The 17,051-nt window shown below is 51.4% G+C and overlaps 5 protein-coding genes across 14 annotated transcripts in view; 1 reads left to right on the top strand and 4 right to left on the bottom strand.

The window, feature by feature from the left end:
- LOC113205081 (lysosomal acid glucosylceramidase) overlaps window positions 1–4,038 on the bottom strand; it is a 6,105-nt gene extending 2,067 nt beyond the window's left edge. The window contains exons 1-5 of one of the 4 annotated variants that reach the window (XM_026420541.2): window positions 3,906–4,038; window positions 2,129–2,316; window positions 1,436–1,591; window positions 1,097–1,297; window positions 301–427 (exon numbers count right to left, since the gene is read on the bottom strand). In XM_026420541.2, the coding sequence (XP_026276326.1) occupies window positions 301–427; window positions 1,097–1,297; window positions 1,436–1,591; window positions 2,129–2,216 (572 nt within the window). In that variant the 5' untranslated portion in view covers window positions 2,217–2,316; window positions 3,906–4,038. Of the gene's footprint in view, window positions 1–300; window positions 428–1,096; window positions 1,298–1,435; window positions 1,592–2,128; window positions 2,626–3,905 lie in introns of those variants that run through there. The other 3 variants (XM_026420540.2, XM_052265004.1, XM_026420542.2) reach the window with 3 other exon arrangements.
- A 2,020-nt stretch (window positions 4,039–6,058) lies between these two features.
- LOC113205084 (ejaculatory bulb-specific protein 3-like) lies at window positions 6,059–6,938 on the top strand. Its single transcript, XM_026420545.2, has 2 exons — window positions 6,059–6,387; window positions 6,568–6,938. Exons 1-2 carry the CDS (start codon window positions 6,186–6,188, stop codon window positions 6,774–6,776), a joined length of 411 nt encoding a protein of 136 aa, XP_026276330.1. The 5' UTR covers window positions 6,059–6,185; the 3' UTR covers window positions 6,777–6,938.
- A 71-nt stretch (window positions 6,939–7,009) lies between these two features.
- On the bottom strand, window positions 7,010–9,940 carry LOC127748962 (uncharacterized). Of its 3 annotated transcripts, none has more exons than XM_052265005.1 (8): window positions 9,783–9,940; window positions 9,326–9,418; window positions 9,073–9,234; window positions 8,775–8,870; window positions 8,168–8,464; window positions 7,674–7,893; window positions 7,463–7,590; window positions 7,010–7,294 (listed from the first exon to the last, which is right to left on the bottom strand). In XM_052265005.1, exons 1-8 carry the CDS (start codon window positions 9,807–9,809, stop codon window positions 7,172–7,174), a joined length of 1,146 nt encoding a protein of 381 aa, XP_052120965.1. In that variant the 5' UTR covers window positions 9,810–9,940; the 3' UTR covers window positions 7,010–7,171. The 3 variants fall into 3 exon arrangements, with proteins under 3 accessions (XP_052120965.1, XP_052120966.1, XP_052120967.1); XM_052265006.1 differs by having other exon boundaries at window positions 9,326–9,573; window positions 9,667–9,788; XM_052265007.1 differs by having other exon boundaries at window positions 9,667–9,783.
- Window positions 9,941–10,281: 341 nt separating this feature from the next.
- LOC113205075 (uncharacterized) lies at window positions 10,282–14,090 on the bottom strand. 4 transcript variants are annotated; one of them, XM_052265043.1, is made up of 7 exons: window positions 14,024–14,090; window positions 13,409–13,547; window positions 12,412–12,636; window positions 11,839–12,020; window positions 11,100–11,237; window positions 10,592–10,851; window positions 10,282–10,492 (listed from the first exon to the last, which is right to left on the bottom strand). In XM_052265043.1, exons 1-7 carry the CDS (start codon window positions 14,045–14,047, stop codon window positions 10,399–10,401), a joined length of 1,062 nt encoding a protein of 353 aa, XP_052121003.1. In that variant the 5' UTR covers window positions 14,048–14,090; the 3' UTR covers window positions 10,282–10,398. The 4 variants fall into 4 exon arrangements, with proteins under 4 accessions (XP_052121003.1, XP_052121005.1, XP_052121004.1 ...); XM_052265045.1 differs by lacking the exon at window positions 12,412–12,636; XM_052265044.1 differs by lacking the exon at window positions 10,592–10,851.
- Window positions 14,091–14,759: 669 nt separating this feature from the next.
- On the bottom strand, window positions 14,760–17,045 carry LOC113205055 (uncharacterized). Of its 2 annotated transcripts, none has more exons than XM_026420504.2 (5): window positions 16,760–17,045; window positions 16,243–16,645; window positions 15,926–16,154; window positions 15,484–15,847; window positions 14,760–15,397 (listed from the first exon to the last, which is right to left on the bottom strand). In XM_026420504.2, exons 1-5 carry the CDS (start codon window positions 16,769–16,771, stop codon window positions 15,020–15,022), a joined length of 1,386 nt encoding a protein of 461 aa, XP_026276289.1. In that variant the 5' UTR covers window positions 16,772–17,045; the 3' UTR covers window positions 14,760–15,019. The 2 variants fall into 2 exon arrangements, with proteins under 2 accessions (XP_026276289.1, XP_026276288.1); XM_026420503.2 differs by having other exon boundaries at window positions 15,920–16,154.
- Window positions 17,046–17,051: the final 6 nt, after the last annotated feature.

Here is a 17,051-nt window from a genome sequence, read left to right on the forward strand (position 1 = left end):
GGGTCTAGGGGAACATGGATTATTCGGTTGGCCGGTTTACGTGGCGCATTCAGTATGGAGGTACAGGGTGGGTGTTCTAACGTGGGCCGGACTTTTATCTTGGTTACACTGAACCGCATGCAGGCGTTCGTGCGGTGGCTGATTAAGCCCCTCGCACTTTTGTAGTTACCGCACGCTCGAGTGCGGAGCGAGTCAACCCTTTTGCACTCTTGCATGTGGTACAACAGAGCTACAGAAGTGAGCGGGGTTAATCAGCCACCTGGTGCATCTGTTGCGTTGCAGTTGCAAGTAGCAGTTTACCTGAGGAGCAGCTCCTGTGCCTTTGCGGGTAGAGCCACCAGGTTGATGCCGAACGCGTCCGTGAAGGCGCCGCCGAAACCGTAGACTGACTGATAGGTCTGGCTGCGATTCACTGTCAGCGTCTGGGCTGCGGCGGAAAAATTACCAGCATTTATTCTTTATTAAATTTTAATCGTGTTAAATGCATGTCAGATCACATGTAGACTTGGAGTGACCATGCCTAAACGTCATGAGCATGAGCATTATTTTAGCTTGCTTTCATTTACATACTGCCAAATAAATTTTTAGCAACCATTCTACAGTAGACCAGGGATCACCATACAAAATATCGTTGTACCAACACTCACGTGGTTACACCAACCGAGGGGGTATTCACCACCATAAAACTTGTACAGAGTACTCGGTATTACACAGAATTATCTGGTATTACCGGGTATTACGCCGGTATTACACGCAAAATTTTGCCAATTTATAGCATTTTTGTTATTTTTCGGTATTACATTACAAGTAATACCCAGGTGGAGTGTACAGGGTATTACGGAAGTAAATACCCCCTCGACACCAACAATCAAAATGGTTTGGTTTTCTGTTTTCGTTGTTGAAACCACGATGTACGTGTTGCTACAACCATTGATGGTTATCCCTGGTCTACCAAAGGATGGTTGCGACAAGTTTGTTTTTTTCTGGGTGTTTGTTTTTCGGAAAACTTGGAGTTGCCACGATCCTATCTGCACAGTCTGGCGACTCTGGCCTGCATGTAAGTACAGTACAGTCCCCTCCAAAAAGCGATACTCACTGTCGTCGCCGTCGACGGGCCTGGTGAAGGCGAGCTCCTCTCTCTCGAAGCGCAGCTCCGCCTTGGTGGTGGTGTAGACCAGCGCCCTGCCCAGGGCGGCGGGCTGCACCTGCGGTAGCGTGTCGCAGTACGTGGAGTTGCACACGCACACGAACGAGTCGAAACCGAAGCTGCGCTTGACGCACGGCACGGCGGCAGTGGCTGTCGGACAGGGTTGGGGATGGGTAAAGCAACATCGAAACCGTCTCTGCGACTACCGTTTTGGTTCTCGGATGGCACGGCGGCGTACAGCATATCCCTCCCCGCGTGCTCCGCGTCCTGTGTCGGCCGAGGCGTTACCTGGCCGATGGGTCGAAGTCGGAGTCGGCGTTACAGGACTAGTGATCCTCGTCCATCTTGTCGGCGTGGGCGCGGTAGCTGTAGTGACCGTTGCCGTGCTCGCCAGGTCACCCTCGGCTGCCGCGGCGGGCTTGTACAACGCGAATATCCAATACCCTGGAGAAGCATTCAGGCCCAAGGGGTGCATGCGCGTCAACAACTAGCCCATCATGCAGCTCTCTCATTGCGGTGCGTGCCAAGGAGGAAAAGTGACAGAGTGCAGGCGCAAAAATGATTGTGCAACGGCGGTGGAAAAGTCGAGGGAAAAGCGGCAAGAAATACACCGTAAAACCAGCAAGAGTGCACCTGGGTCTCTTCTACAAGATTATCAGGCGAGCCCGAAACATGCCATGCTGACGGGCTGTCATCGAGGAGTACCTCACTTTAAATTCAAGTGTACACCAATGTTTCTGTTTCTTGATTTTTTTCTTATTTTTCTAAAAAAATTAAATCTGTGGTTTTTTTCTTATATAATTATTATTTTCCTTGGTATGTCATTGATTTTTCTGATTTTCTTCTGATTTTGTTTTAGGTTGTACGCTGAATTTTTTAAGTGAAGTGCCTCTGCGGGGGCCTCGGGTGTTATCCGAACGCCGCGCGTGCGACACTCCTGTTCACAAAACTCGTGCATAGTTTCTACTTTGTTGTTCTCACCGATGCCGGCGCCCGCGACCACCCCGACGGCGATCATCAGCAGGACAATGGGCACGCAGCCGCGCCCGAAGTACGGTGTCGTCGCCATGGCTGTCGCTGTCGCACTGAACGCCGACCGAACGCCGCCTGAATGCCCCCCGGGAGGGTGCAGAACGCCTATCCCGTTGCGCGGGTGCTCGCGCCGCCACCTGATGGCACTTGACCAGCTGATAGGAGCCTGCAGGTGGGCCAAACACGCCACATGCCGCAGGGGGTGCAGGTGCCAGGTGCCTTGTTGTACTGGCTCTAATCAGAAACGGATGAGGTACACACTAAACCCTCAATCATTTTGCAGTGCATAAAGATGCATAATTTTATGGAGTCACAATAAGTCTGCACTGCATAACTATGTAGAAATTGTACGAATTGCTCATAGTCATACATGAAGTTATCTATACCTTATTCTGGCTGCTTAAAACTGTGTCTGCAAGTGCACAACACTAATTCTCGGGGAACCCCACTTGTCCTACCCCCACCGCCTGAAATATTGGTAAAAACGCTACTTACTGAGGCACCTCTAAGGATTCGTTTCAAAAGGGACGCAGAACGAAACGAGAAAAGCGTCACAAATGACGCCTGGTGCTGTGTTTGTGCTACCCACATGCTTTTGCTCGCCGTCGCAAAACTGTAGAATGAACTGGAAATCCGAAGTAATCTTGGTTGCCAGGTGAATCATTACCCGTGCCAGGTGGCTGATTAACGCCGCGCACTTTTGTATTTAAACTGTGCCGCGTACAGGCGTGCGCAAGAGGGCTAGCTACCCGATCGGGGACGTCAGGCGCCGTGGTATCAGCAGCCAGCAACGAACGGCAAACCCGCCCTCACACCTGCATGCAAGTACAGCACAACTACGAAAGTGCGCGGGGTTCGTCAGCTACCAAGCATTTTTATCATCGTAGAGAAATGTCTTTCGTCCGATGTGAACGACTGATTGTTTTCTCCCGCTGGGGATTATGGCACATTAGCTCGTCTGCCCATTCTTCGTGCGACAAGGGAAGGGGACTTCTGTCAGAGTATCGGGAAAACTTGATCCGTGTTGGGCCCGGCATTCAAGGCTGCAGCTGATATGCATTGTGGTACAAATGCCAATCCGAATATACATTGTGTTGGAGTGATACGGCTCGGTCCAGACCCGACGCCCGCTCTGCGGCCATGTGCAGTGTCAATAACACTGTCTGCTGCCGCTCTCAAACACTGTAAAAGGTGGGAGCCATTCTCCAGAACAAAGTGAATTCCTAGTGTGATTTTAAAAATATTGTCTGCTGTATCAACAAATTGGACTGACAGTCATCAAATAAAAATGTGCTTTATGCCAACCCGGTGAGAAATGTTTTCATCGATATCGTTTTGACATCGGTTTTCACGTCTTAAGCCTTTAGCCGCACGAAAGTGGGCATAAAATCGACAACGTTTCGATACCGACAGTCTCGGCAACGAAACGACATCGACTCGATGGGAAGTCCGCCTTTAAATATCGACTATTGTTCCCCATTTTTGTTTACCTATTATTTGAGTCCTGCAGGCACTGTACTATTCCAGCTGACCCATATATTGTATTTTGTGCGACCTCCTTTCGGTCAGCGGTTTTACTCTCATCCCGCTTTCGCCCAGATAGGCGGGCACTCTTCCTATCTGTTGCACCAAGGTATCAGTAGCGAATAAGAGAAAATAAACTACTCGGTAATTAAGTTAAGGCGTGGGCGGAGAGTGGCTGTGATCGTTCGGCTCTCTGACATACCTCTACCTCTTGGCGCCGTCCGAGTGAACGACCTCACGGGCTCACAGTGGCGGTGCCGGCTTCGGCGGCGACCGTGCGTCTCTGGGGCACTGGGTTCGCAGCGCCTGGGGTCACTCACGGACTGTTCGGCGCGCTGGGCGGGCGGCGAAGGTTTGACCGCTTGGAAGGCTGTGTCCGCGCATCAGACAGACAGACAGACAGACAGAGAGGGAGAGGGAGAAAGAGAAAGGGGGAGGGAGGGAGAGACCGACTGTGTCCCCCTATGCCTTGCGCCTCGATAAGGAGTGTGAACCGGTCTGGGAGCGCGCGCGTTGGGCTGCCTGCCCTCCCGGCGGCTCTCCCGGCGGCCCGCCCCGCTCTCAGTAGGCCAATGCCAGCAGGCGGTGCGTGCGGCGCGCTGATGGAAGTTTTGGAGGGTTCGTTGACGCCTCACCGCCTCACCAACCTTTTGCCGATAGAAGCCGAACAAGTGAGGCGGTTCTCCCTCCTCCTTATTCTTTTACTTTGAGTGATTGGCCGCATTGAGAGACTCTCGACACGCGACTTTGTAACGTCGTGGGAATAAGGCCACGTTAGGGATCGCCCACAAAGCACGTCTGTTTTCATCTCTCATTCGGTAAATGACACGGCGCCTGCGAGGCTCGGGGTAGGCCAGCCCGCAGTACACGCACGCACTGCAGGCAAGGTGTTGCCTACCTGCCAGGCGCTATGGGCGCTCGCTGAGGCAAGCCTTCTTAGCAGGTTCACTACGGCGAATAACACTGTTAAAAAATTCTGTACCCAGAAACAGAATACATAAAGATCGTCCTGTACAACCATGCTACGGTCAAAGTGTTCGACTGGTATTTGGGAAACAAAGACTTGACCGTGCATGAAAAGAACTTTCCTCCAGTATAAGGTACAGCCCAGCAAAGCCCAGCCTGCAAAATCCCTGTTAAAAAAACTACCAGACCATTCTGTAGTGATTTACTGTTGTATTTTTAACAGTGGACGGACACACCCTCGTGGTGGTCGCTTCTTCATCAATATAATGTTACAAAAGACAAAAGCCAGCAGAGCGTCTCAAATTTTCCACATACGATGCTTTTCTGATTCTTTTATAAACAGAAATGCAGAGGGGGAGCGCTGGAGCGCAAGGCGCTTCTATATCTCTGCGTAGAGGGACCTCCTCAAGGTGCATCCATATTAGACTTCTTGCTGCGTTTGCCGAGGAGCTTTAATTCTTTTCGCAGTTGGCGGCGGTGCCCGCGACGGAGTGCCCTCGTCATGAGAAGGCGCGTGGTGCCCTGATGCCTGCCCGGAGGTCAGGTTCAAGTCCGCGGCGCTTCTGCTCCCCTCATCCCGCCGTGAGAATAAGGCAACGGATGGCTGCCCCCCCCCCCCCCCTTCTCTCCCGCCGACGCGCGGATGCGCTTGGACCACCAAGGCGCTGCCTAGTGTTTTCCTCACTGATATCCCGCATTTGGTCGCGTGTGCCGATATCTCGAAGGTATTTCGCGATGATTTTTTGACGCCCCAAACGTGTGATGAGAGCGCCGTGGCGCGGGCAGCATAGCCTTCCTCGGAGTCACGCGAGGGAAGCCCCAGTTGTTGCTCCTCTATCGGTGCCGTCGATATGGAGCGGATCTGGTAAAAAGGGGTTTCGCGCGTCTGGCCTTCCTTGGCGCTGCTGCTGTGCTCTGCAGCTGGGCCGGGTCGTCACGGAGAGCCGTCCACCAAGAAGTGGCTGACTGTCGTGGACCCCTCTCCCTTAACAAGACACGGGCAGTGCAAATCCACCTAAGAAGGGCGAAACGCTCGACATGGCCCCTCTATAAACGAATCATGGATGCACGCCAGACATCTGCACTTGAAACGTATGGCGACGAGGAAGTGCAAAAATAGATAACAAACTCAATCGTTAAAACGCCTAAATTCTATTATTAAAATTTTTAAATTAAAAATTGCATGGTAATAATTTTTGACCTTGCAGTCTGTTGTGGCATGGGTCTTCAACGATTAGACTAGACACTTTAATCGAGGACTTGTTTGGCTCATTTCTGACGTAATTTTTAACGTGATCATTTTTTGACTCCGTGCTCATGAGGCCGATGCTCGCCGATTGCTTTCGGTTGCATGTCAGACTGACCTCCGCAAGCCGCGGCTGCTGGGAAGGTAAGACCGCCTGGAGCCTCGCCGCGCCACCGTGCCACCCTCGGCTATATATGCTGCGCTCGCACCTCTCGGAACATCAGACGTTGTCCAGCTCCCATCCACTCCAGTCCCCTCCTCATCTCCGAGATGGCCGTGTGCAAAGTTGTGTGCTTCGCCGTGGTGGCGCTCGTGGCCGCGGCGGCCGCTCAGGACGAGACCAAGAGCTACACCACCAAGTACGATAACATCGACCTGGAGGAGATCCTGCGCTCGGAGCGCCTGCTCAAAAACTACTTCAACTGCCTCATGGACGTGGGCCCCTGCACCCCGGACGGCACTGAGCTCAAGAGTGAGTTGTGGGTTGGGAGGGAATGAAGAAGTGTTCTCGGGCGGGTTTTTACGTGGCTGTTTGACTGGAAGAATTTATAGTTTCTGATTGGGTTGGAACATGTTCTCTATATCGTCAAAACTGACCATTTGTTGCCTTCGACGAAATTGTTTTAAAATAAGTTGTGTTTCCTTCCCTCAGAAACCGTCCCTGATGCACTTCAGAACAAGTGCGCCGCCTGCACTCCCAAGCAGCAGGCTGGAACTGAGCGAGTCATCAGCTTCCTCATCGAGAAGTACCCGGAACAGTTCCTCAAGCTGGAGAAGAAGTACGACCCCACCGGGGTGTACAGGAAGGAGTACCAGGCCGAGGCCGAGAAGCGCGGATTTAAACTGCCCGCGCCCTTGTAGATATAACTCGTTTATGAAGTCGCTCATATATCTTCACCTCGATGCAGTTCCTGTTCATAATCTATCATAAAGTTATATTTTTAGAGACCTTAAAACTATACTGAAAAGACTGAGTCCTGTGTTTTCAAATCATGCCAAAAATAAAGTTGTGATTTAAAGTAATGTCCTTGCTTTTCTAACTATGTCAAACCGAGCCGACAACAGTTTTATACGTGATTAACGAAAGTTGCCCCTGATAAACGCTACTTTTTATTCCATTGTTCTTTCAGCACTTAACTATAAATATTAAAATCTGTCACTACACTTCTGCGTGGGAGCTGCTGTGCCGGGGTAGAGGCGCTCTCGGAGCTGCCACACGGGGTATCTACGCACGCACACACCCACGCCCGGCCGTCCTAGTGGCCGTCGGGTGAGATCCCGGACAGGTTGGTGAGCGTTTGCAGGAAGCTGAACCAGGTCTTGAGCACGGACAGGCACGCCTTACGATCCAAGTGACCGAACGCCTTCACGTATACAAGCTGAAACAAACCTCATGAGGTTAGTGCACTATTTACACTTGAATCATGTGATTTTATGATATCGACCGTATCTCGATCGGCAAGCCACGCCACACTACGCCACGCTACACTACCCTACGCCACGCCTCACTACGCCACGCTACACTACCCTACGCCACGCTCAACAACCTGCGGCCGCGTGCCCCGCGCCATCACGCAGTGCAGCAGCCTGCGCGCCCTGGGCGGCCAGTCCAGCCAGTTGCCGCTGTAGCCGCACAGCGAGAGCGTCTCTCCGCTGGTCTGCTGCAGATCGTCCCCTGTAAGCCAGCCGCCTTCAAGGTATGACCCGAAAATGAAAACGATCAGTCGTATTTCGGCGCCTTTCAACCATTGCACTTACCGCACAGGCACAGGGGCATGAAGATGATGAAGATCTGCGGCACGAGGCTCATGAAGTTGGAGGAGAAGGCGCCGTAGAGGAAGCCGCAGGTGGCCAGGGCCGTGCCGCCGAGCGGTGGGAGCAGGTAGAAGGGCAGGTAGGACGAGAACAGCGCGTCCTGCACCGTGGCGACGCTGTTGAGCTCACCGTGCAGCCGCGCGACGGACTCCAGCTCTTCGTCCTGACCGAGACCGGGAGAGACCGGGGGGGGGGGGTCAAACTTACTGCACTGCTTATAGTCATCACGAAAGTACGCACAGGCAAAAAGGTTGGCTGTGTTAGCTAAAGCAAACGTTAAATGAGGAATAACCAATGATTTAGCGACACAATCTTTTAGCTAGATAACTAACTTATCCTCAAAAATTTTAGCTGTATAGCTAAAGATTTAGCTAAACAATAGCTAAACAGCTAATCTATTTTTTGTTATTTTCCGTAATGTAAGATTGGCCCACCACCTTGCCGACGGCCCTCTGTAGGCGCGCTCCGAGCGCGCGGTACATCCCGGCGCTCGAGATGGTGGCGACCAGCTGCAGGCTGAGGAACTCGGAATAGGCGATGCAGCAGGAGTTTCCGCTGAGGGCGAAGATGATGGCGAGGGGGGGATCCAGCGCGGGGTGGGAGGGCCAGACGGCGGGCACGGGCTTGAGCGTGGTGAAGTGCGGCAGCATCACGGACACAGCCGCCAGCGTGGCGTACACGCGCATGCCCACGAACCACTTGTGCGCGCTGCGGGCGCTGAGGGACAACTCCGCCTGGTGGGCAGGATTAACAGTAACCAGATAGCTAAACAATATCCAAATAGGCGAGAACTGATTATTTAGCCACGTACCTTAAAATTTAGCAATGTTGCTTAAAATTTAGCAATGTAGCTTAAAATTTAGCAATGTAGCTTAAAATTTAGCAATGTAGCTTAAAATTTAGCTTAAATACGTGACTAAACATAGCTAACTTTTTAGCTACATAGCTAAATGATTAGTTTACCCCCAATTTAGCTACACTGGTTTAGCTGTACAGCTATCCATTTTTTCCCGTGTACTACCGTACTATGAGTGCGAGCCTCACCCTCTCCTGTCGGTGCTCGGGACCCTCGAGATCGTGCTCCAGCTCCGTGGCCACTTCGTGTAAGCGGACGAGCATGGCCTGGACGTCCTTCCGGTTCTTCATAGACCCAAACGAAAGCAGTCCCACGCAACGAGGGTCATTAAAATGGAGAACTACCTCGCCGCGCACGGCCGCGTACGGCGCAAGCTAGCCGTGTGGGTGCACCGCGAGGGCTGGGCTGAGCAGCAGCGCCCGGTGGCGGCCGAGCGTTGGCGGAGTGCCTAACCCGCACGGCGCTCCGCGGCGGCGCGGCACTGACCTGCGCGAAGAAGAGCTGCGACATGGCGCAGCCCAGCAGCGACACGGCGTACACCATGTCGACGAGCGACGACACGAGGCCCTGCGACCCGAGCGTGCGGCCCATCACGCCGACGCCCGTCAGCACCATGCACATCAGCCCGAGGGTCAGGCAGACGGCGGGCTGCGCACAGAGCACGGGGTCGGTCATCACGAGCCTGGCGGCCTGCGGCCTGCCTCCGCCCCCGCCCTCCGCCCTCCGTCCCGGTACCTACCGTGGTGCCCCTCATCGTGTCCCACAGCCGCCCGCGAAGACCCACGCCCTCGCCGCTCAGGCTCGCCTCCCAGCGGCGGAGGACGGCGCTCACCTGCGTCGCACCGAGCCGCCGTGGAGGAGGGGAGGCACACGAATCAGTCTACAAACTTGTCCTCCAGTGCCCGCGGACTCAAGCATTCGCCAGTCGGGGGGGGGGGGCTCTAAGGGATCGTCCAGATAGTGCTTTCGCATCTTCCCGTTACGAAACTGCCCAGTTCATTTAATAGAAGCTCTCATTAGCGCCTGATCGGTAGGCAAAATCGTGCATGCAGTGCACGCGTGCACTGCTGGATAGCCTACCCAGATGTTCGCAGGCGCCGTGCTTCTGGAGTTTGCCGAACGAATCTGAGAAAAGCGGACGTACTTTCTGGACGATCCCTGAGATGTGGCTTATGCCTCGAGGCTACTGCACATACCGTGAGGTCTTCCTTCTTGTCACCCATGTCGCCCACTGCTCCGCTCAACTTTATGAAACTTTGGAAATGCACGAGAAACAAAAAACAAATCTCGGCTCACGTTGCTAGACCGTCGTTAGGGCCGCCTCCCCGTGGGGGCGGCCACAGGTCATCGCCGGCGAGTGGCCGCGAGCTCGCACGCTCTCTTTGAGTTTGGAGTAAAGTTGTTGGTCCGATAGTTGCGGCCGACTTGCCTCGTACTAAATATTACGTGAGGTGGCAGCGGCGCCCAGCGCACGTGCTAAAGGTTTGTGCGGGGCACCTTGGTGGCGTGCGTCACCTGGTCGTGATAGTAGTGACGCGTAACGGCATTTGCGTCTTTTGTTGCGTCGTAGGGAGCTTGACTTTCTAAATAAAAATTGTATTGGTCTTAAAAACATTCATACGCAGCGAGCGCCCGATCTGTGGTATAGAAAGCTAGGAGGGGGGGTGCATTTGGTAAAGACAGTCTTTTGGTGACTGTCCAAAGAATTCTCCACATTTTCATTTTATTAGTTGCAAAAATAACGCGCTTTTGGTAGAACTAGAGCTCCGAAAGTTAATATAAGTCTTGGGCACTTTTCTTTAACTGTACGTTTCATTTCCCTCGCACTTGGTGTCGCGACGCGCTCTGCAGGTTGATGAGCGCGTTGAGGAACTTGATCCAGCTGGATATTGCGGTGGTGAAGGTCCTGTAAAAGCAGGTTCGTTAATATCCAATTCAAACTTGAGCGCCGCGGGCGGCGCCGGCGCCGGCGCTGGGGGCTCGCTATGCGGATCCCTCTTTTTACCCGCGGTTGAGGACGCCGCCGCCGGGGCCGCGCGTGCGCAGCAGGCCGTGCCGGCCGTACGCAAAGAGCATGAGGCACAGGCGCACGCGCGTCTGCTCGCACCCCTCCTCCAGCCAGGGGCCGAGGTAGGCCGCCGGGCACAGGCGCTCGCGGGCCTTCGCCAGCTCGTCGCCGATGTCGCACATGGGCCAGAGCACCAGCAGCACGACGGGCGACAGCGCCAGCGAGAACAGGTCCGCCTTGCGCCCGTTGAACACCACCTGCGCGAGGTACCGGGCAGTGCTCTGAATACTGGCCTGCTCTGCCCCCACCCCTGGGGTCGTCCAGATACCGAGTGGACATTGGGGGGGAGGGGGCCAAATATTATGGCGTGGGGCCCCGAAAGGATCAGGACCGTCCAAAAAGTCCCAATGGTATTTGTACCCCAGGGTAAAAATATAATGGGGTCTCCTTTAGACTCCAATAACCGTCCTGAACCTTGCGGAGCCCCACGCCATGTGACACTCACGTCGACGATGGCGAGGAGCGGCGTGAAGTAGGCGGAGATGAGGATGTGCGGCAGCAGGTCGGCGAACGTCTCCTCCAGCTCACGGCAGCCGGCCGTCACCCGGCTCTGCAGCGCAGCCCAGCGCAGGCAGTCGCCAACCTGGGAAACGCAAACGAGCACCGGCTTTAATCAGTTCTGCTGTGCGGCGAATGAACCTCGATTGAAGCTCGAATTCCGAGGGGTCTGCAGCTAGAATTGAGTGCGTGCATACCTTGGCCGAAATTGCAGACCCCTCAGAATCGTCAGCCAACCTCCGAAATTAAAAGGTGGCGGCAAATGTTTTCTACCTACTTTTAGGTGGACTGTGGCACAAACTTCTTACCCCACTCTGAATCCGAACCTGAGAAAGCCAGTGAATTTTGTAGCTAAACAAGATAAAGCTACAATCGACACGAACAGCTTAAATCTTGAGTCAGGCTATTTCTTGACCATTTTCCGTGTTTTCTGACCAGGGCTGCAGCCCGTTGAGGAGGTGGACTTGGCCATCTGCCTTACGGAAGACAATAGACCTGTAAAGCGGTCGTGTCGATTGTAGCTTCATCTTGTTTGGCTACAAAAGTGGGGCTATGCTGGGGGCGTCGGATATCATATATTGCCCAAAAAAGGGATCTACTATAGGGACGGATTAAGCTGACTCTGGCCAACGGGTTTGGGGCCCCATATGTGTGGCCACAAACAGGGACGTCTGTAGTCTACGCACCTTGACCCCGCGGTTGATCTGCGTCTGTATCTCCGCCAGGGAGCGCGTGAGCGTGGTGATGCAGGCCAGCGACACGAAGATGGCGCTGCCGTCCAGCAGGGTGTTGTACTGGTACTCGATGGTGGTGGCCCAGTCCACACAGACGGCCGCCGTGTTCCAGACGCTGTCCGCCATCCTCGGGCCTTGTGTGTCAGAAAAGTGTACCCGACCGCATTCATGTTTGTAGTTTTCTCACGGTGGTTTTTGTTATTGTTGTTGTTTTTTTCAGTTGAGTCAAAGTATTCCCTCCGCGAGCCCTTTTAGCTAGGCCTCCGCTGTGTACCTCCAATCGCTGTGACTAGGACCTCGGCCCAGATACTGCGTTCCATGAGCAGGTTGAAGGCGGCCGCCACCAGGATGGCGCCGCCGTACCAGAACAAGGCTTTGGCGTGGAGCCGGCTGACCACCGCCGACTTCCGCATGGCGTCCTGCGGTCGTGCTTACATCATCGCATTTATTTGTATTGTAATATAAGACGGTATTTCTATGTTGTCGTGGCTGGCGCGAAAGTGTTTGGCCGCCGACGCCGAGTACCTTGCCCTGGCGGTCGGTGAGCCGGTGCGCGCGCGCGCCCAGGTCGGCCACCAGCTGGATGACGCTGAAGAGCATGCGCCGCTTGCGCTGGATCAGCACGCCGGCCAGGCAGGACCAGAGGCTGATGGCCATGCGCACGTTGAACTGCATGTAGCGCGAGCAGGGCGCGCCCGCCGCCGAGATGACGAAGGTCGCGATCCCGAACAGATTGCCGACCACCGTCCACTGACACAAACCATTGCAAGCCGTCGTGATGGCTGAACCTGACAAGTACATTCAGCCTATACGTGGGCTCCCATAGCGCCTGGTGGTTAGGCAACATCTCGCCTGCAGTGCATGCGGGCACTGCGGGGTGGCCTACCCCGAGTCTCGCGGGCGCCGAGCTCCCGTAATTTGCCGAATGGGTCTGAGGAAAACGCACGTACTTTTTGGGCGATCCCTAACCGAGCCGCCTTTTAGACCCATATTTAATGTGCATAATGCGCATAAAATGCGTTTCATATGTGTTACCATGCATGTACACATAGGACAATCGCATTGTCGAAGGGTTACTCCTGGGATTTGCTTCACCCTACAACTATTTTATGTCTTTCGTTTTCTACCGTGCTCTCGTTAACACTACGACTCAAATTACGAGAAAGTGTGTTGAGTACGAAAGTAGTACTGTAGCCGCCCGCCTAATGGGTTGGCAACTTTCTGCGCAACAGTGCGTGTGCGCCTGAAATTTATCGATATTTTGGTCAATCCGATTGTTCACACTAAAATCTTATCATCATTTTTATTCAACGCTTACTGATGTCCTTAAATATGCTCCGCTTACGCATTTTAGAGGACATCAGTAAGCTATGAATGAAAATGTCCATAAGATTTTCATTCTACTGAAATAAAGGTAACAATGTGTCGCTAGATAACACAGCAAGACACGGACTGGATCGAATTTTTCTGTTTGATGCATGTCATAATTTTGGGTTTATGGTTACTCGCACCTTCTACCTACCTGGCTGTACCTTGTTCAAGTACCAGATGTTGACCAACTGGGTAAACCTCGACTGCCCAGAGGTGGAGGGGTGGCACATCCAGTAAAGCCACTCGAGGAGCAACAACTTGATGGGCGACTCTGACAGCCGGGCACTGCCCTGGTATTCGTAAAATCACAAACAAAAACTAGAAAATATGATTTAAGCCGAGGATTTAGGCCGGTCGTGTGGAGGGGGCGAAGCACTGCTTGTTCCCTACTGACAGGCTGAAAGGAGTGGTTTAAGGCAGAGATATGCATACATTCTCCCTCAAACTCCCCGTGGATCACCTTGCACCTAGACCCCAGAAGCGCTACTGCATTACATGCGCTTCAATGCCCATTAAATGCACATAAAAGGTGACACATTGGTGACGCATTAAATGTGCGTAGAGTGCACTAAATGCGCATTATATGCGTATTAAATGCTGTAATGCCCTTTAAAAGCGTCACCTTTTATGTGCATTTCAATGCGCATTGAAGCGCATTTAATGTGGTTGGCGCTACTGGGGACGAATAACTTTTGTGGTTCCTTCGAGGTTTTACCCATATACTGCAAGATATAACAGTTTACGGTGATTTTAAAGAAAATTTTACCTGCTTTCTTGCGAGGCGCGCCATGCAGACGGCGCTGACCACCTCCGAGTTCCACCGCTGCCCCGCGACACGTGGGCTGGCCTTGCGGCAGGCCCGGCCCGGCCAAGGAGGCGGATCCAATTAGGGCATCATCGTCCCCGTGATTCCTCCATTACACGTAATCACACGAAAATAGACCCCCCCCCCTCCCCTTCCCGGCAGCCTGACTGAATATTTAACCTGGAAAGCCAGGCGGTATGGTTTAAAAAAAATAAAAACTTCCACGCGCGTTTCTCATTTTATTAATGCTTATTAGAATGTTTCTAATGGCCTTTAGGAATAGATTCCCTTCAAAGGTCGTTGCGATGGATGGCTCGGTTGCTCCAGAAATTGAGATGGGGCTATAAATAAGTTTGTGTCCCTTGTCCGGTCCCTCTCAAAGTAAGCTGACTCCCCTTGCCCGGGCCGAACCCCTGGGGAGCTGAGGGTGGGCCGCCGTCTCCACGCGCCTGCCGGGCGGGTTGGCCTACCCCGCACGTTGCAGGCGCTGTGACTAGCGGCAGGAATATAGGGCATGGCGCATGCATCGCAAGCTCAAATAATCATTACATAAATGCTAATAAATAATGAGCCAGGATACATGGGGGGTGATGTAGATAGGGTGCCCTGCCCTGAGAGATAATGCCTCGTCGAGGAGTGACATTCTTAATACAGTTAAATGTTTGCAGCAATGTTATGGATTTGAAAAAGAGAACAGTTAAGCTGCGAAAAACGATAGCTTTATTATGGTAAATACACCCAAGATTGAATAATGACTCTATTACACATGCTTAACTTTTGCTAGAAGGTTTCTGAAATTATTTATTTATGAGAAAGTGTACTTTCCTTGATCATTGTTTACCTCCTCAAACATAGGCTCGGCTTAGATACAATAATAATATAATGTACCAGTTCAAATTCAAAGGATGGTGAAAAATAGAAACAAATAAATGACTTGATACAATAAGCTAAGCCAACTTAGCTTCTCAACCGCAAATAAACAGGTTCAGTAAGAATATTTAATGAAGGGCGATGTTCCTTTAAGACACTGAGTGGCTCCTTCCACTCCTCCTTGTCTGCACCACTACGCACATCAAATGTGTGGAGCTCAGGCAAAGCCCCATCCACTATAGACTTAACAACTTTTGGGGCCAAATGAATGAATGGTCGTGGCCTCAGTGGAAATTGATATTCAGACAAAATAAATGTTCTGAGCTGCTGACATTGACTGATGATGGTCAGTATGATATCTGCTTCATGTGGATCACCAACAACTATTAAAGCCAACCTCCTCAAATTTTTCAGAAAGTTAAGTTTTAAAATACACTGAGCATTGACATTCACATTATAATTTTCCTGCAAAACAAAAGAATGGAAATAATAATATGTTGGAAATTTTAGAAAAACACCATGAAATTATTTTGATTTGAAGTAAGACATACCCTAAGTGAGAAGATCTTGAGTGAATGCAACTTTTTCAAATCTTTCAGATATATATTATTTTCTAGACCTGGCAGATCGAGGACCTGCAGATTTTCACACTGTCCTAGGACCTTCATAGTTCTGGGGACACGTTCGTGCCCAGATTTGAATACTCTGAGGGTGCCTCTGGCAGCAGACACAAACTGGGCGGCTAATTTGTCACTAAAGTAACTCTCTCCAACTATTTCCAGGCTACTCAGTTGCCAGAAACTATGAGGAGGAGGACTGGGCACTGACTCTATAAGAGGTCTAGCATGGACAAGCCGCAGCCTTTTCAGAGAAAATATTTGCAGCACTGCAGTGTAAACAATGCGATCCATTTCCCTGAGGTGGAAAGTAAATGGTTGAGACAAACTTGCGACAAATGCTCATCCATCTAACAAGAGTGTTACTTACTCATACCACTGTTTAAATGCACCATACTCCCATACTTCGCAGAACACCAATGTAAGTTCCTTCAGTTTTGGAAGATTTTTTACTGCTTCCATCACTCCGGACAGAGTACTTTTCATTTTCTCTAGCTCGTAAAACATGCCATAGTCAGCCCATTCCAACGGATGACCAAGTTGGACATCATGCAATTTGACACAAGTTAATGTGTTTTGATTTGACAAAAGCAACTCACATAGACCTGATTACAAGCAAAACATACACTCAAATTTTACTACTGGTACTTCAGGAATAAAAAGTTGAAAAAAGATAATATGGTCTTGACGTACCCTCAAAGTAGGCACTGCTGTGGAGGGAAGATAGTCCAATGTTTCGACAAAAGTTTGCCCCTGAGTCACTATTTAGTGTCTCCGTTACATGTGTTAGTCGTGGTTCAAATTCATCATGAGAGGCTACATCTATGACTCTAACTGCTACTTCAGAAATATCTAAGACACCAAGATAGGGAACCTCATTCAGCAATTTGATGAAGCTACCCACATAGGAATTATCGTTCTTCCGACTCCCATCAAAGTAAATGCCTGTCTTCTTCCAAACAAGCCGGTCCCTTGCAAGCTTGTTCCATCTGGTGCAAACGCGCGGCACCTCATGAAGAAGATGGTATGCATCAACATTTTGTAAGCAAAATGCCAGTAGCTCATCAGGGAGACTATTTATAAGGCATTTATCCTCCTGTAAAAAAGAAAAGTCTTTTTTTCAAAGAAAGTCGTATGTAAATTATACACATTTTGCCCATGACAGCCAAGTAATCATATTCATATCATAGAGACAACAAGTACACAGTACCTCGATTTCCATTTCAATTTTTTTTATTGTTTTTCAAGAGTTAAATGGGAATGGTGAATTGTGTTAAAGTGTAAACAGCATGTATACAGTAAACAAAAACAAAAAAGGGGAATAGGGCAGGTGCACATCGGGACAAGCGACGATCATCTGGGGATCAAAACAGCGCGAACATTCGAATGAGGCCATGTCGCAGAGCGTTGATCCCCAGTCGATATTGAATCATTATCGACTTTCTCCGCTTAGTGTGTGTTTTAAATCCGTTCCTTACTATTAATTCTATTCACCACGGTAG

Source organism: Frankliniella occidentalis, unplaced genomic scaffold (assembly GCF_000697945.3).
Source record: "Frankliniella occidentalis isolate FOCC.00 unplaced genomic scaffold, Focc_3.1 Scaffold23, whole genome shotgun sequence".
Lineage (NCBI taxonomy): Eukaryota > Metazoa > Arthropoda > Insecta > Thysanoptera > Thripidae > Frankliniella > Frankliniella occidentalis.

What these genes read in the sequence shown, in the direction of transcription:
- LOC113205084 (XM_026420545.2), top strand. Translation starts at nt 6,186, where the DNA reads ATGGCCGTGTGCAAAGTTGTGTGCTTCGCCGTGGTGGCGCTCGTGGCC. An exon ending in GGACGGCACTGAGCTCAAGA is followed by an intron (nt 6,388 to 6,567) that starts GTGAGTTGTGGG and finishes TCCTTCCCTCAG; the next exon opens with AAACCGTCCCTGATGCACTT.
- LOC113205055 (XM_026420503.2), bottom strand. An exon ending in CAGCAGTGCCTACTTTGAGG is followed by an intron (nt 16,155 to 16,242) that starts GTACGTCAAGAC and finishes GCTTGTAATCAG; the next exon opens with GTCTATGTGAGTTGCTTTTG. An exon ending in TCAAGATCTTCTCACTTAGG is followed by an intron (nt 15,398 to 15,483) that starts GTATGTCTTACT and finishes TTTGTTTTGCAG; the next exon opens with GAAAATTATAATGTGAATGT.
- LOC127748962 (XM_052265005.1), bottom strand. Translation starts at nt 9,809, where the DNA reads ATGGGTGACAAGAAGGAAGACCTCACG. An exon ending in ACACGATGAGGGGCACCACG is followed by an intron (nt 9,235 to 9,325) that starts GTAGGTACCGGG and finishes CTCTGTGCGCAG; the next exon opens with CCCGCCGTCTGCCTGACCCT. An exon ending in CATGCCCCTGTGCCTGTGCG is followed by an intron (nt 7,591 to 7,673) that starts GTAAGTGCAATG and finishes GCTGGCTTACAG; the next exon opens with GGGACGATCTGCAGCAGACC.
- LOC113205075 (XM_052265043.1), bottom strand. Translation starts at nt 14,047, where the DNA reads ATGGCGCGCCTCGCAAGAAAGCAG. An exon ending in CGCGCCTCGCAAGAAAGCAG is followed by an intron (nt 13,548 to 14,023) that starts GTAAAATTTTCT and finishes TACGAATACCAG; the next exon opens with GGCAGTGCCCGGCTGTCAGA. An exon ending in TCACCGACCGCCAGGGCAAG is followed by an intron (nt 12,021 to 12,411) that starts GTACTCGGCGTC and finishes CTGACACACAAG; the next exon opens with GCCCGAGGATGGCGGACAGC.